The following is a 17,911-nucleotide window of genomic DNA, read 5'->3' as shown; positions in this document are numbered from 1 at the left end:
TCTCTGGGATTTAGTAACAGAGAGTTATTCTCCTATTTTTCATAGGAACATCGATTAGCCTGTGCCTGTTAACAGACAGGGTTAAGTGACACATGCTGGAGACTCACTGTGGGGTGGGAAGGTCAGGTGACACCGTAGGTGTGGTAGACACGAATCAGGGTACTAACGTCTCCAGTGGTCCAGGCCCTGCTACCCCCACTTCTCTTCTGCTGGTAACTGCTCCCACCCCCTCCCCAGCCACCGAGCCCGGGCGAGGCCAACCAGAATTCTTCCCGGGTTATTTCCAAGTGGTGCTGACAGGGGAGAGCCTCCTTCCTCACAGGCCATTAAGCCAGAAGGATCTAAAACAAAAGAATCCATTAAAATGAAAATATAAATGCATTAATGAACTAGTGAGTAAATAAATGAATTATTAAAGTAATATGAACATACTGAATTAGAAGAAATAACAGTCAGGAAATTTCCAGTTATGAATCTCAACCTTACCACTTAATATCTTTGAGTCTTTGAGAAAGAAATATAACTCCTCTTGAGTCCTACATCACCTCCTCATAAAGTTATAGTAAACAAACAACAACAACAACAACAACAACCCACGTAACACAAACCAGCCATGTGGGCCCTTCTCCTTAACTCAGTGTGTTGCGGAACCCTGAAATCAGATTCATGTTCCCAAAGCACAGTGAGTCAATCTGAATCACCAGGCTTTCGGAGAAAGCTTTATTCTCGGAAAGGCAGCCCAATGAGAAGTCAGGGAATCAGTCCCAAGTCTGCCTTGCCCTGTTAAGCTTAGGAACAGTTTATGTGTGATTAGCAAATTAAGTGGTGGTTAGGGCAGGAACTGGATGGGCCTCGAAATGTCTCTAGGAGGTCTTGAAACTTCTCAAGGTGACACGCTGTCCTCAGCGTGCTGGCACCATCCAGGAGTCCTAGTTCCTTACCTGTTAACTCACATCTGACATCAGTTCTGCAAGACAGACGGTATCAACCGGCATCCCATCCCTGGTCCCTGTAATTAACCCCAGGAAACAGAACAAAAGGACAAGGTTAATACTTCTTACAAGGTGGTGAAGGAATGTGCCCATGTGCAGTGGGTGAAGCTACCATGGAGGGAGAAATTAGGAAAGACTTAAGTGAAAAAACATACCTGGGTGAAAGTGGATTAACAAGAGTGACCCAAAGCCATGATAGCTTTCTTTTTTTTTTTTTTTAACGTTTATTTATTTTTGAGAGACAGAGTATGCACAGGGTAGGGGCAGAGAGAGAGAGGGAGACACAGAATTTGAAGCAGGCTCCAGGCTCTGAGCTGAGAGCACAGAGCCCCACACGGGGCTTAAACCCACAAACTGTGAGATCATGACCTGAGCCAAAGTCAGATGCTCAACCAACTGAGCCACCCAGGCTCCCCTCATGATAGCTTTCTTGACATTGAGAATGTGGACATCAGAATCTCACTGATTAGTCTCAACTAAATGAGAAAGTGATCATCTATGGATTTTTAAAGTATATGACTGCAAAGATTATTACCAAAATTACTGCATTTGAAATAAGCTTTCAGAAACATTTCCTTTTTGGGGGCATCTGGGTGGCTCAGTTGGTTGAACATCCAACTCTTGATATTGGCTCAGGTCATGACCTCACAGTCATGAGATCCAGCCCCAGGTTGGGCTCTGCACTAGGTGTGGAGCCTGTTTAAGACTCTCTCTCTCCCTGTCTCTCTCTCTCTCCCTGCTTCTCCATGCCTCCCCTAAGAAAAGAAAAAAGGAAAGAAATATTTCCTTTTTAAAGTAAATAAAGATTTTTTGCAAATTAATCTAATCTCACAACAGCTTCACTGATTTTGTGTTGTTAAACACTAGCTTCCCCTCAATGTCCAGCATACAAATAAGTAAGATATGGCAAAACTGACTAACTGTACACATTACCAATGAAGAAGCAAGTTAGGATTTCCTGTCAAATAAGAATTCAAGATTTTTAAAAATTCTGTTCCTTTTGATCTGCCAGCTCTAGGGCACTATTAGAGATCTCGTTGAGGTCCTTAATTTTGGCCTCCTGACACTGTAGTTTTAATCTTTAAGCAAGAGGACTGGAGGCTTACCCCATCTTTCTAGGTCTCCGCTAAAGCATGTCTGTTTTAGTATTGGCTGCAGAAAAGCTTGAAAAATTAAACTGCAGAGGAAAGGCAGAGCCCATACCTTTCGACCTTACTTCAGCTACCTGTGTTTTAGGACAAGAGCAATCTTAGTTGTATCAAAGGGAGGGTATTACCTGGCTTCTTGTGAACATACTCATTTCTAGTTCTCCAATTCGCTTTGACGGAAGGGAGAAAATTGGTTTTGCAGGTTGGCAAGAGTGCAACTGATTTTGTAGCTGATTTGATCACCCTGTGTGGACAAAAAGTCTTCCTCTTAGTACATCTGTGTTTCCATTCCGGTGTTCTCTTGATCCTGAAACTTGTTCCTCCTTTGTAGCAAGTTTCTAAAGGCTCAAAAACGTGGTCAGCACACTTCCACATGAGGCGGCTCTAAACGTTATTTTTTTTAACAGCAGCACTATTGGCATTTGGGGCCAGAGACCTCTTCGTTGTGTAAGGACGCAGGTCTGAAACTGACTCTGAGACAATAGAAGGGCACACATTGCCCAAGGCAAGAGGGACCACCCTTGTAACGCCCAATCAGGAAAGGCCAGCTAACACCTTTACCATTTCTAAGGGTAGGCCTAAAGATGGAGGCTAAGATTAGTCACACCCTACGTGAGGGTCCTGGGCCCACTCTGTGATTGGTCAGTACTCTAAATGTTGTGATTGGGTCCCGCCAAAAGTAACACATACTCTAGGCAACGTGAATGGTTAAACCCGCTGTCAATAATATTGTATAATAATGATTGGATCACTGTACCTATGTCACAATTTCCTGTAACTTCCCCTTCCCAAACTCGTAAAAGCCCTACCCCGCCTTTGTTCGGGGCTCTCAGCAGGAATCCACTGCATCGGTAAAGTCTGTGAGCCCAGGCTTAGGCTTGGCCAGCATAAGCCCATAATAAAACAGCCCTTTGCTTTTGCGTGCGTGATTCGGTCTCCCTGGTAGTCTCTGGTTTTGGGGGGTGATATTAAAATCTGGGCATAACAGTTGTGGGGGGCTGTGACAACAAAATATCTCTAAACATTGCCAAATGGCCTCAGGGTAGGGGGGACAAACTCCCCTCCAGTTGAGAACCACTCATCTATACAGATATATTCATTGCTTCCTTCCTTGGAAGAGCAAGACAATGTTGAGAATTAGAAGCAGAGAGCTATGCCTGTAGTGGGATCTAAGTTAGATGGGAGATGGAATAAAACCACTGATTAAAACAGATCAGTGATACAATTTTGAATATTCACCTAAGGAATTTGGATTTTGTGTTTTAGGCAACAAAATATCATGAGAAGATGTTTAGAAAGTGACATAATTAGATTTTCATTTTAAGAACATTTTCTTGATCTTCGAATGAGAGGGGATTGAAAAGATAATAGCTATCACGACATTCGGACCTGATGATAACTATGTGAGATAAAGCTTCAAGGTGGAAAGGAAGCACCCTCCCTGCTTGCAGATCCCACTGGCATGGAGCTGCTAAGGACAGATAGATAATGCTCGTTTCCTGTGTTTGCTTTCAGTTGACCTTCAGTTTCCACATCAACATCATCATGCACGGCTTCCCTTGCAGGGCACCGTCTCAGAACATTTTCACTTTGTACATCCCACTTTGTGAGGGTTTTATTGGTATTTGCCGTGGGTGCTAGCATGTCCACTCCTCTTCTTCACCTGTTTCCTCTTCACATGGGTTTAAGCTTTCAAAGGAACATCAGGGAATCTGATCCATGACCCCCAGGGCAGACCCATGCGGGGAGCTTAGCCCCATTTGCATGAGTCTCTCAGAAAAATAATAAAATAAATTTGGGGTGTGGTGGTTAGGTCCCATACATTCAGAATTAATATCTTCTCAAGAGAAAGGGGCAGAGTCAAAAGCCTATGTCACCTCTCCACAGGGTGTTCCTGGTGGGCAGGAAACCCATGCCAAGGGAAGAGTAATCCATAGCACAGGGCACTACCTGAGACACCAGGTGATTGTCTGATAGACAGATTTACTTCCGGCTGCTTCTCTCACACCACATCTCTTTCATTTTGTTTTACATTATCAACAGGACAAAGTTTTGTTTGTTATACACCTGAAAAAAAAACGATTTTGTTCCTTTTGAAGCTCCATTCCTTTATAAATTTCAGGACAATAGATGGAAACAGAAAAAACAGTTACACCATTTTGCTTTTGTTATTTATTTCATCAACATCTAAACTGAACGTTCGTCAGAAATCCAGTAGAGAAAAAAGAGAATCAGAAGAAATAATACAAATCCCATCAACTAAAAGTTTGCTTAAATAATTTAGAGTAAACCCACAAAGAGGAACATTGGGCAATATTTAGAGATTACATGGATCTAATTTTATTGGCATTGTAATGTGTTCTCAATGCAGGGAGCAAAGTAGTCTATGATGTGGGGCCACAAGTGAATGGTCAGGAAAGGTTTCTTGAGGCGTTTTGGGTGCAAAAGGATACTTTTATTACAGCATGGGGACAGGACCCAGGGGCAGAAAGGGCTACGCTTTTGCTGAGTGAAGCTGCTTAGTGCTCAAGGGGGAGGGGACATGTAGGGAGTATTCGATCATAAATGTCTTCTTTGAATTTCTACTCGTAAAACTATTTTCACATGATTTCTCTGGTGCTTATCATTCAGCTTGATATTAACAATCAGGGAAATTTACAAGCAGTCCTGAGGCCGTTTAAAACAGTAGCAAAGGGCAGGTATTTGATCTGTATCGGAATAACGCATGCTATCGGTCAGCCTTCTGGGCTAAAGGTGAACATTTTTCCTCTTCAGTCCTCATCAGTATATGTCATACCCCACCCACTGATGTAAAGTTACAGATTTCTCTGCCTCATAGCCTCCAATTCTTCCTCTCTCTTAATACTCAAAACCCTTTACTGTTATTCCTTAGTTACTATTTAACGTCCCTGCCCAACTGTATGCTCCACAAGACCAGAACCCTATGTTAGCCCCAGAACCTAGACCAGCGTCTGCCACATGATATGTGACCAACAGAGAGCTACCCTGTCAGTGGGTAATGCTTGTTCTCCATGATCCCTGCTTTGTCTCCAAACAGCTGACGAATCGTCCATTTAATTATCTGTCCTAGAATTTTGCCTAGGATCCTCATCAGACCCGTGGAATTTTCCATTTTCTAGTTTGTGAGTATCTGCATTCTTCCTCAGTTTTGGTCCTCAGTTTGCATGGGCTCCCTGGATTGGTTATTAGCCTTTGGAAGCCAGGGACTGTGTTCTGTTTTGTTCTTCCTGCAATGCCCAGGAAAATGTCCTTAGAGCAGAGGCCTGTTGAGTGACTGAATGGGTAGACAACTATTAGTTCCTAAGAGAACAAATTAAGAACTGGAGTCATTATAATTTACTAACAACCCTAACCAGTCCCTTTCATGGGCCAGCTGCTGTGGTCAATCACCTCTTCTATCCATCACCACTCTGAGGGAAATACGACAAGTCCCATTTGACAAAGGAGGCACCCGCGAATCCCGAGTCTCAGGGACTCACCCAGATAGGAAGAGAAGGCATCAAGATTGAAGCCAGTTTTCCCAACTCAAGTCTATGCTCTTACTCACGGCGGCCAGCCCCTCCCATCCCTCCTAGACAAACCGAGCTCTTCTCTCAAGAAACAAACCAGGCACGGAGGTATCCTGTCCTTCGGAGTGGCAGTATGATGTATCAGAAGGAGCCCTGCAAGGACAATGCACTGACTTTATCTACCAAAACAGCCATGTTTGGGGGCACCCGGGTGGCTGTCAGGTGAGCATTCAACTTCAGCTCAGGTCATGATCTCATGGCTTGTGAGTTCGAGCCCCGTATCAGGCTCTGTGCTGACAACACAGCCTGCTTCAGATTCTGTGTCTCCTTCTCTCTCTGCCCCTCCCCTGCTCTCGCCCTCTCTCTCTCTCTCTAAAAATTAATAAACATTAAATTTTTTAAAAAGCCATGTTTATGTAGACAATGACCGTGATAGCTACTAGAGAAGATAGTTTTCTTTTTTCTTTTTTTCTTTTTTTATTTGTTTTACAGGAAGAGATTGACAAGTTTTATAGTTTATTGTCAAATTGGTTTCCATATAACACCCAGTGTTTTTCCTCACAAGTACCCTCCCTCCATGACCATCACCCTCTTCCGCCCTCCCCCTCCCACTTCAGCCCTAGCTTTGTTTTCAGTTTTCAGTAGTCTCTCGTGGTTTGCGTCCTTCTTTCTCCCCAACTCTCTTTCCCCCGTCCCCTCCCTATGGCCCTCTGTTAGGTTTCTCCTGTTAGACCTATGAGTGCAAACATATGGTATCTGTCCTTCTCCGCCTGACTTATTTCACTTAGCATGACACCCTCGAGGTCCATCCACTTTGCTACAAATGGCCATATTTCATTCTTTCTCATTGTCATACAGTACTCCATTGTGTATATATACCACATCTTCTTTGTCCATTCATCAAGTGATGGACATTTAGGCTCTTTCCATGATTTGGCTATTGTTGACAGTGCTGCTATGAACATTGGGGTACATGTGCCCCTATGCATCAGTATTTCTGTATCCTTTGGGTAAATCCCTAGCAGTGCTATTGCTGGGTCATAGGGAGTTCTTGGACCCACAAGTGTATGGCCAATTAATCTTTGACAAAACAGGAGAGAGTATCCAATAGAAAAAAGACAGATTCTTCAACAGGTGGTGTTGGGAGAGCTGGACAGCAACATGTAGAGGAATGAAATTAGATCACATTCTTACACCATTCACAAAAATAAACTCAAAATGGATAAAGGACCTGAAGGTGAGACAGGAAACCATAAAAACCCTAGAGGAGAAAGCAGGAAGCAGCCTCCTTGACCTCAATTGCAGCAATTTCTTCCTTGATAAATCCCCAAAGGCAAGGGAATCAAGAATAAAAATGAACTATTGGGACCTCATCAAGATAAAAAAAACTTCTGCATTGCAAAGGAAACAATTAACAAAACTAACAGGGAACCGACAGAATGGGAAAAGATAGTGCCAAATGGCATGTCAGATAAAGGGCTAGTATCCAAAATCTACAAAGAACTTACTAAACTACATACCCAAAAAACGAATAATCCAGTGAAGAAATGGGCAGAAGACCTGAACAGACACTTCTCCAAAGAGGACATCCAGATGGCCAACAGGCACATGAAACGATGCTCAGCGCCACTCATCATCAGGGAAACACAAATCAAAACCACACTGAGATACCACCTCATGCCAGTCAGAGTGGCTAAAATGAACAAGTTAAGAGACTATAGATGCTGGCGAGGGTGTGGAGAGACGGGCACCCTCCTACACTGTTGGTGGGAATGTAAACTGGTGCAGCCTCTCTGGAAAACAGTGTGGAGGTGCTTCAAAAAACTATCAAGAGAAGATAGTTTTCTGACCCTGCCTCCTATGGCTCCTGGATAAAAGCAGAGAAGAAAAAGCAGTAATCTCTGACCCAAGGCCTGGGAACAGCCTCTTCAAGCCACCTGGGTCAGGAAGACTTTGGACAATGCCCTCCCCATCCTCTTCGGCTTTTTTAAGTAAGTAAACCACACAGAGAGAAGCACTGTTGAGTACTCCCTAAACAGATTCTTCCTCTTGCCCAGGGAGACCCATAGAGCAAGCAAAGAGAGGGCACTAAAGGCAGAGAAGATGGGGGGGGAGCAATTAAAAGGATAGCGAGGGCGTGGTTGTCCACAATCCGACTCCAAAGGACAGAGGAATGCTGTTTGGCTGTCATTCCAAGAAGCTTCTGGTTGATAAATACTGTCTGGTATTTCCTTGCTGATTTCTTACCCTCACACCGCAGGCCCTGATCCCTATGGTCCACTGAGCAAATGCAAATTACCTGAATCAGACTGCTGGTGAGTCACTGGCTCCCCTTTAAAGCAACATGGGTTCGGGGCAGGGACTGCTCAGGGTGGAAGCCATGGCTCACAAACTCTGCTTCCCCTATGGGCTACTGGTCTGCTGTGTGGTGGTGACTGTGGCGGAAGGTAAGGCTTTTGTTCTTATTCTACGGTGGGTCCCTAATTAATACCTTGTGTGAGAAGACAAGATCTGGCTTCATAACTATACATATATATGAACTGAAAATAATTTTGTCAGCTTCCATCAGCCTGTGTGGTTAAGGAGAAAGAGGCTAAATGTCGTTGTCTGAAGACCTTGGTTGTAGTCTCAGCCCTAACGATGTGACTTTAGACATACTTAACCTTTCTCACATCAGTCTCCTCATTTGTGAAGTGACGGTATTAATAATTATTATAGTGGGGGTTATAAGAACAAAATGAGTTTTTGTGCAAAAAAAAAAAAAAGCTCTTCAAACTGAAAACACTATACAGTACTAGCTGTTATTATTGTAAAGCTAACAATTTCCACCCTGAATGACGGCAGTGTCCACCTCTTGCTATCCACAGCAGCACAGTAATTTGCACATGGTGGCTGTTGAATCTGTTTGTTAACTGCTTTAATTAATCACATCTAGGCAGCTGTGTCTTGGTGCTACCTAAGTGAGCATTGCTTTCTCTAGGATTATTTTACATTCTGCTTCTCCACTGCTCCTATTCTCTTTCCTTTCCCCCCATTACAAGATTTCCCAGGTGGCCTGAGCTTTAAAATTCGTTTGCAAATGCCTGGGGAAAAGAGAGAAAAGGCGAGGGAAAGAAGAGAAAGGTAAAGGAGGGAAGGAGATGCTGGGGAATCTGGGTCCAATGTTTCGCCAGTCACCTTAGTTCTAGAACTAGATCCTGTTCAGGGAGGCGAGACCCAAAATCAAACTGACCTCCCTGGGGGCTCCTCAGGGGCTCAGCCAGACCCTAGTCATCTCCCCTCCCCCAAAGCTCACATACAGAGAAGAGGGACAGAGACCCCGGGGCGGGGGGTGAGACCACCAGAGATCACTTTGCCCAGCCCCTGCATGAACTCTGGCAATCAGAAGGCGAGGAGTTATTGCAAATAACAGCTGCCCCGTCCCCAAGACCAGACCCCACACACCACCTGCTGAACATGACATCTAAAAGAGGCATCGTAAAATGGTACTAGCCACCTACCTGACATCTTCTTTCCAGAAAGTGAACCACTCTTCAGCAAACTTTGTAAATATGTAGCTGAACAAGTTATAATGAGGTTATAGGTGTATTCACATCTTTAAAAAGTACCAATTAAAATCTGAGATCGGACGTCTGGCTTTGGCTCGTGCTTCCCCACCGTCCCTCAGACTGGCATCAAAAGTCCTTCAAATGCAGCTTCGCTCTATCCACGCAGCCCTCGTTCCAACTTGTCACTCGCCTATCTCTGCCATGGCTTTGCCCTGTCTGGTCACATGTGGGTGTCCAAACTGACCCTGCCCTCACCTGTTTATTACACTTCTGCTTCACATGATGACATGTAAATGTAGCTGTGGTATTGCTCCACAAAGGCTTTGTCAAGGTACATAATTTAAAGGGGCACCTGGGTGGCTCAGCTGGCTAATCATCCTACTCTTGCTTCAGTTCAGGTCATGATCTCACGGTTCGTGAGGTTGAGCCCCATGTCGGGTTCTGTGCTGACAGCACAGAGCCTGCTTGGGATTCTCTCTCTTTCTCTTGGGATTCTCTCTTGGGATTCTCTCTCTACCCCTCTCCTGCTTGCATGCATTCTCTCTCTCTCTCTCTCTCTCTCTCAAAAATAAATTAATAAATTTTTAAAAAGACACATAATTTAAAAATTGCTATCTCTTTCTCTGACATCTCTGAATTCTTAGAGCAATTCGTACATTACCCATGGCACGTACCGCATCCGCTCTGTAGTACAGATCCGTGTGGTTGTAGCACTTCTCGAGTGCAGGCCCTCTGTCTTTATTATCTCTGCATTTGCCACAACACCTAACACAGTAACCTGCATACTGCTGACATGACTGGCTTTCTAGCACAGAATTGAAGTAGGCCTTTGTGACACTTTCTGGGCTCCAAATTCGTTCCCTGTAGACTTAGAGATTTGGCCAAAAGAGCCAGTCATTCTGTGAGTCTACAAAATGGACTGAGTTGCAGTTATTGTGAGTAAATTCAGCACAGGACTTATATTCCTTTCTACTTCAACTCTGAAATCATATGAGAATTTTTCTATGGCTCCATCGGCCTTATAAAGGAAGAACTGCACACTTAAACATTATGTATGAGATTTACTGGCCTTAAAAATCAGGACAGTTCATTACAAACCAGCTATTATCTGCCCAAATAAGCACAGACTACAGGTAATTGTTTTGTTGGTTGTTTTTTTAAGAAAAGGGACTTCTCATCCTTACTTAAAAAAAAAAAAAGTACTAGTTTTTGGTATGCTATGAATTTCATGTCTAGACTATAATAAACCCACTCAAAATTGATATCCAAACTTCAAGTGATGCTTTGGCTTGATTTTTTATTATACTCTAAGTTTAAATGTAAGTTATTATTGCAAACTTTCTGGGACTGAAATTAAATACTCATGAGCTTCACAAAAATCTACAGAAAGAAACCCTCAACATCTGCCTGACCATTCATTCAACTTATTGACTATGTGCTGGGCCCCCCTCTAAGACAGGGATATTGTAGGTTCTCAGGACAGAGCCATGACCAACAGAATCAACAGTCTCTGTTTTCAACAAGGTCCCATTCTAATAACATCTGTACCCTCTAGTCCTATCAGTGGCACACAGATTTTATATATAAAGTGTAACCAGATGGGCCCAAGAAAATGGGCCTTGTCCTATAGAATCTTTCCATAACATCCCAGATTAATAATAACAGCAGCTAATGCTTACTAAATGCACACCATGTGTCAGACATGTTCTGAACACTTTACATTTCTTATTTCAGATAATGCCACAAGCCAATGAGATAGGTAGCATTATTTTTTCCATTTTACAAATAAGGAAAAGGAGACTCAGAAAAAGTTAAGGAACCTGTCAATGGTCATACAGTTATTAATGGCAGAGCTCAGGGAGCCAGTTTCTAGAGTCTATGCTTTGAAACACTATGGTCATCTGCCTTGTAAAATGTTTTCAATCTATATTTTTTTAATGTTTATTTTTTTTGAGAGGGAGTGAACAGGGGGAGAGGGACACAGAACCCCAAGCAGGCTCCATGCTATCAGCACAGAGCCCCATGCGGGACTCAAGCTGTGAGATCATGACCTAAGCCTAAACCAAAAGTCAAACACTTAACCAACTGAGCCACTCAGGCACCACTCAGTCTGTATTTAAATATTTGACCACTTTGATCTCATTAAGGCCACAGAAGGGTTCTCATCTTTGACATTCACTACCTTTAGTGGCATGTCTGTATGTTGCATATTGAGAAAGATTTATTTATAGTGATTACATTATCCCTGAGAGGTGGGAAGATGGAACTTTTGCAATTATAGAAATAGATTTCTCTCAATCAATTCAGTCCCACTGCAGGCACTGTGCTAGGGATGAGGAGATGCAGTCTACAGGGTGGTCATGTGGATGGTCCAGTGGAGGAGGAACATTACCACTGAATAGTAATCATATGACTGATGAGTATTCTGAAAGTGGACTTTCAGGGGGGTGTGGAAGCATAGGGCCAAGGGCCTTAAGCTAGCCTCAGGGTAGGGAAGATCTCCCTGAGGAAATGCATGAAATCTGCATAGGAGGAAGCCAGCCCAAGAACAGGAAATGGTGCTTAGGCATCTGGAACTAGCTTGTTAAAAGCCCAAGACCAATACCAAATACTTTTACCAAAGTAGTTTTTCTGGAGTAGAGAAAGCACAGTCAGGTTCCAGTAGATTAACTATGGGGGGCGGGGTGGAACACATGTTGGAACTGTGTAGATGTCTCTCTGAAGTGAGAGAAATAGAAACCAAAGAAATTCATGGAAGATCACTGAAGTTTTCTTTTTGAAATACAGCTAAGTAGTCTACTTACAAAGGCAGAGAGACTTTTGAAGGGGATTCTCAAATGAATGATGAAGAATGAGAATTTTGAAGGGGCTTTGAGAAGAGTGTCAAAGACTCAAAAGCCAGTGGGAATGGAGCAGAATAAGGAGAAACAAAAGAATTGGTGAGGAGTGTTAACTCAGCCAAAGTTGGAGACCATGAATGACATCAATCTCCTCACACAAATGTGCAGCCTTAACCTGTACAGTTTCCCAAATCAATCCCTATGGTTCCCATATTTTAGAGCCATAGGGACCACCGTGCTAGTCAACCAGTGACCTGAAATAGTCATCATGTGGCTACTTTGCTGGAACAATGTGGTTTTACATGGTCCTGCCCACATTCTTGGGTTGGTTACTGGGACAAGCTTGTATCTTGATCTGGAGCCCTTGGAAATTCCCAGAAGAGAGAGGCGAACACAGGTGGACATCCCAGAATCAGAGAAAAGTTGTCTAGCAGGCTCTAACAGCCCATAGTCAGCAGGAGGATTTGGAGAATAATCTCAGGTTTGAGAAATGAGATGAGCACAGGGGTGGGAGGTTGATTTCTTGTTAACAGCTGGGATATAGTGTGCTGAGTGGTAGAGCTCAGGCCTAGATAAATCTGGTCTAATAACAAAATGTTAAGATAGAGCTTATGAGGAAAGCTAGTTTCTGGCACCTGGGTGGCTCAGTCAGTTGAGCATCTAACCTTGATTTCAGCTCAGGTCATGATCTCAGGGTCATGGGAGCAAGCCCTGACTCAGGTTCTGCACTGAATGTGGAGCCTGCTTAACATTCCGTCTCTCTCTCCCTCTCCCCTTCTCCCTGGGTCACATGTATGCGTCCATGCTCTCTCTCTCTCTCGAAAAATAAAATAAATTTTTATTATTTTAAAAAATGTTTTAATGTTTATTTTTGAGAGAGAGACAGAGCTCAAGCAGATGACAGATAGAGACAGAGGGAGGCACAGAATCAGAAGCAGACTCCAAGCTCTGAGCTATCAGCACAGAGCCCAATGCAGGGCTAGAACCCATGAACCTTGAGATCATGCTGAGCCAAAGTCAGGTGCTTAACTGACTGAGCCACCCAGGTGCCCCTAAAATAAATCTTTAAAGAAGAAGAAGAAGATGACAACAACGATGACGATGATGATGACGATGATGAAGAAGAAGAAGAAAAGAAGGAAAAGAAGGAGAAGGAGGAGGAGAAGAAGAGGGAGGAGGAGGAGGGGGAAGAGGAGGGGAAGCTAGCTTCTCCATCACTGACTGGATTCTCTGCAGAAAGCATTCATATTACAGAGATTCAGAATTGATCTAATTGTGTAGAAGGAAGAATGAGTGATGTAAGATTTAAACATCTTCTGTGATTTTGAAACATCTTAATCTAGTTTTAGTCATAGGATTTCAATACTCAGTAGTCTGGGTGGAAATGGAAGAAAGGGTCAGTGTTTCATTCAAGGAACAGATACGCATTCAAGCTAGCTTAAGAGTAGAGTAGGGTCACCTCAGTGGCTCAGTTGGTTGAACATCTGACTCTTGATTTTGGCTCAAGTCATGAGTTAACCATTATGAGATCCACCTCTGCTTAGGGTTCTCTCTCTCTCTTTCTCTTTCTCTCTCTGCCCCTCCCCCAAGCACACATGTACATGCTTTCCCTCCCTCTCTCTCAAAATAAATAGACTTTGAAAAGGAGGCATCTGGATGGCTCAGTCAGTTGAGCATCTGCCTTCAGATCAAGTCATGATCTCACACCTGGTGAGTTTGAGCCCCAGGTCAGACTCTGTGCTGACAGTTCAGAGACTGCAGCCTGCTTCAGATTCTGTGTCTCCCTTTCTTGTCATCCTTCCCCTGCTCACACTCTGTCTCTCTCTCAGTACAGACTGATCATACTTTACACACACACACATATGTATGTCTGTATGTATATAAACATGTGTGTATATATATGTATATGTAAACATGTGTGTGTGTGTGTGTGTGTGTGTGTGTGTGTGTGTCTCCATAACCACATAACAACCACCTGGAACAAAATCAAAAGAATTCTACTTTTAAAAAAAGAATAAATAAAGAATTCTACTTTTTCCATAAAATAACACCTCCTCTAACCTTAATTACTGAAACATTTTTTTAACCATATATGGGTTTTCCTTGTTCTTGAACTTTATATAAGTGGAATCTTATAGTATGGAGTATTTTCTGTCTCCCTCCTTTTGCTCAACATAATATCTGTGGGATGTCTCCACATCCCATGTGAATGTATATTAGTAAGTCTTTTTTTGTTGTTGCTCCCTTTTCATTGTATATACACGGTTTTAACCCTTTTCCTATTGATGGACACTTGTACTGTTTCCAAGCTTAAAAGCTATTATGAATAAGGCTTAAGAAGTGAGGGGGGCGGGGGCAGCTGGCTGGCTCAACTGGAAGAGCATCTGACCCTCGATACCAGAGTTATGAGTTTGAGCCCCATGTTGGGCATGGAGGCCACTCAAAAAATAATAATAATATGAATATGAACAAGGCTGCCATGAACATTCATAAAGTAGTCTTTTGAAGACATATGCATTCATTTCTCTTGGGTGAATTCCCCAGAGTAGGACTGCTGGGTCATGAGGTGTGTTCCTGTTTCATTCTCTTGGACCTTGGCAGTTTTTTCAAACATGTTTTGAGATTTCTCTGTTTCTCTCTCCCAATCCTTCTGCCCTGCTACCACCTAAAGAATCTCCCTTCTGCTTCTGTTATCGGCCCATTTTCTGACTTGCACCCTTCTCCCCACAGGACAAAAAGCAGTAGCCACTCCTCTTGGAGGCTCACAAGATAATGGAGGCCCTACAGACTGCGAGATCTTTACACTCACCCCTCCACCCACCACAAGGAGCCCGGTGACAAGGATCCAGTTCGCCCCAAGGACACCCAAGTGTCCCTTTCATTTTTTCCCACGACAAGGACCTAGAGTCCACATTAGGTTTCCAAACAGCAGATCTTTCCTTCATCGGAAGTGCAACCACCATTTTCGGTTTCATCCGTTTTTTTGGCCGCATGGTCGCCGTCGTCCTCATTATAGGTATTTTCCCAGAAGACGACTGCGGAGAGGAAGCTCCTCTGAGGAAAGCAGAGAGAAAAGAGAAGCCCCAAAAGTGCTGGTGCAAAAGAGACTAACGCCTCCAAAAAGAGTCTAAAAAGAGTCCTGCTTTCTTTTTCCAAACTAAAATGACTGGACTTGAAAATGAAGCATCTTAAACACACGGACTAGAAGTCGTTCTTCATGTCTGCACGGAAGATCTCCGTTTAGAGGTTATTCATGTTTGCCAGATAGGAGCAACAACCACATTAGTCTTATCCCAAACTTTTTAAAGATCACAGGATATTCATGCAAATAAAATCCTAAAATAGATGGTTCCAAGAATTCCTGTACTGAGTTGCTAGAAAAATCAGCTGTCTCTTCTAAATTAAAGTGAAAGCATTTAAACAAATTGATATAAACCAAATGAAGACATTAATGACACCTTTTTTACTCACTGGAAAACTTATGGAGCAAAGTGCATCTACAAAGTGAACTGTGAAGGAAATTATAGAAAACTGAAAGTTTAATTTTATTCTTATTTTATTCTCTGTTTGGCAATGGTATAGATTAGTGGCTATTGATTGATTTCCTTTTTACCAAGGCGTAATTGAGATGACACTGTATTAGTTTTAGACGTACAATGTCATGATTCCACATTTGTATATATTGTAAAATAGTCACAATAAGTCCAATTAACAACCATTCCATACACAGTTACAATTTTTTTTCTTATGGTGAGAACTTTCAAGATCCGCTCAGTTTTCTAAGGATAACAACAAAAGAATTATAATCATTAAAGCAAAACAAAGTTATGGGACATCTGACTAAGATAATACCTTGAAGATATCACAGACTAAATTACCTAACTTAAAAAGTTATTTTTAATCATAATATCCAAAGTTACTTTAATGTTGACTTTTGAAGCAACCAGTGCTAATGAGTTTGATAAGTATCTCCCTGCTTCTCACCTTATCACCATACGGATACTAGCTTAGATGACTGATTACTTACTTCCCTTAGAACTTTCAATAGGGTTCCAGGCTCAAAGTCTGATTAAAAGTTTACATGGATGATTTCACTCATATGTGGAATTTATGAAACACAACAGATGAACAGAGGGAGGAAAACCATAAGAGACTCTTGAAAACAAACTGAGGGTTGCTGGAGGGTGTTGGGTGGGGGGATGGGTGAAATGGGGGATGGGTGCTAAGGAGGGCACTTGCAAGTACACGCAAGTAATGAATCTGCTAAATAAATCTACTAACATAATTCTACTCCTGAAACCATTATTACAAGTAATGAATCTACTAAATAAATCTACTAACATAATTCTACTCCTGAAACCATTATTACAAGTAATGAATCTACTAAATAAATCTACTAAAAAAATTCTACTCCTGAAACCATTATTACACCATATGTTAACTAACTTGGATTTGAATAAGAGTTAAAAATTCTTTTTAACTTTACATGGATGTTCTTGTAACTCTAGCGCTCCACAGACATAAACTGTGTGAACTATAGGAAGCTGAGGGTGCAACAGAAGCTAACAAATCCCACCGATCGCATTCATTGGGCATCACTGCAGCCGCTCTGCAGAACCGGCCGCCTGTCTGTGCCGCTCGCCTCGCCTGTAACACAGGAGCCTGGCTTTCGCACACGTGATCAGGGGCTCACACCTGTTCCTCCCAAGTACTGCGTGCAGAGGTAGCTGCTCCAGCCACTGCTTTTACAAAGGAAAGAAAGGAACATAACGACATGAGGTTGCCGGGAGTGTTGCCTGGGAAATGAAGAGACAGAGAAAATCATCATGCTGTTCTTTTTCACTAGGTGAAAAGATAAAAAGGAATAAAAACATTTCCTTCACTCACTTCCTTGCAAATTTTCTTATAAGAACAGATATTTGTTTCAAAATGACAAGCTAACATAAAAACTGGATTTGAGGGGCACCTGGGTGTCTCAGTCACGACCTCAGGACTTCAGCTCAGGTCACGATCTCACAGTTTGTGGGTTCGAACCCCGCATCGGGCTCAGTGCTGACAGCTCAGAGCCCGGAGCCTGCTTCGATTCTGTGTCTCCCTCTCTCTTTATTCTTCCCTCACTCATGCTCTGTCTCTGTCTCTGTCTCTCTCTAAAATAAATAAAGGTTAAAATAATTATTTTAAAGAAATAAATAATAACTGTATTTGAAATTCTAAGAAATTCTGTATTTTGTAAAAAACTTGCTCTCTCAGTTGCTTCTGTTTTGATTTGTGGGGCATAGCCAGAAAAGGGCCAATCTGGGGCAAACCTCAAGACAGGTAAACATTTGTGTTTGAATCTCACCTCGCTTTCTGGACCCCTGCTCTATTACAGCACGCTCGCTGCTCCCCACTCCCAGTCCCGAGGCACTCCATGGTTCACACCACCTCCAGCTGTCCAAAGGAGCCTGCTTGGACTGAACTTTCACTCCCCAAACATTAAAACTGTTGCAATTCCAAAACTCAACTGCTCTGAAATCTACTCCCTGGAGACCTTGCTGGGACACACATAAACCTCAGGAAACTTAAGGCAAACTAAAGTGTCACAGCTCCAATGCCTTGGTCACTGCGTCTGTTATAGAAAGCAGGCTGCTCCTGTAATGTTTCATAGTGAGGACCTTTTCCGGAAGAACTCTGGGTATAATTGCAACATTCCTCCCCCTTGAACATGCATAGAGTTGCCTGTATGAAGAGTGGCCTACATCTGTAATTTAAAATGTATGCCTTCACGACTTTAAAAAAAGTTTGCATCTTTTTGTCTAATAAATTTTTCTTTAAAAATACAGTGGTGCCAGGGCGCCTGGGTTGCTCAGTCGG

The 17,911-nt window shown here is 42.7% G+C and overlaps 1 protein-coding gene and 1 long non-coding RNA gene across 2 annotated transcripts; one reads left to right on the top strand and one right to left on the bottom strand.

Annotated features, from left to right (window-relative positions):
• On the bottom strand, positions 1 to 9,430 carry LOC115296427. The gene is made up of 4 exons (XR_003910886.1): positions 9,171 to 9,430; positions 2,269 to 2,384; positions 942 to 1,009; positions 1 to 341 (listed from the first exon to the last, which is right to left on the bottom strand). It is a non-coding gene; the product is annotated as an uncharacterized LOC115296427 (long non-coding RNA).
• Positions 8,051 to 16,212, top strand: ODAPH (odontogenesis associated phosphoprotein). The gene is made up of 3 exons (XM_029944884.1): positions 8,051 to 8,117; positions 14,789 to 14,927; positions 15,075 to 16,212. The coding sequence occupies exons 1-3, from the start codon at positions 8,051 to 8,053 to the stop codon at positions 15,187 to 15,189; spliced, it is 321 nt and encodes a 106-aa protein (XP_029800744.1). The 3' UTR covers positions 15,190 to 16,212.
• The last annotated feature ends 1,699 nt before the right edge of the window (positions 16,213 to 17,911 follow it).

This window comes from Suricata suricatta, chromosome 1 (assembly GCF_006229205.1).
Source record: "Suricata suricatta isolate VVHF042 chromosome 1, meerkat_22Aug2017_6uvM2_HiC, whole genome shotgun sequence".
Classification (NCBI taxonomy): Eukaryota; Metazoa; Chordata; class Mammalia; order Carnivora; family Herpestidae; genus Suricata; species Suricata suricatta.
This window is presented reverse-complemented; position numbering and strand designations above follow the sequence as displayed.

Bases quoted from the DNA above. Each gene is read 5' to 3' on its own strand.
- ODAPH (XM_029944884.1), top strand. From the start codon at position 8,051: ATGGCTCACAAACTCTGCTTCCCCTATGGGCTACTGGTCTGCTGTGTG. The intron at 8,118-14,788 runs GTAAGGCTTTTG...TTCTCCCCACAG, and splicing joins GGTGGTGACTGTGGCGGAAG to GACAAAAAGCAGTAGCCACT. The intron at 14,928-15,074 runs GTGTCCCTTTCA...TCCTCATTATAG, and splicing joins TTCGCCCCAAGGACACCCAA to GTATTTTCCCAGAAGACGAC.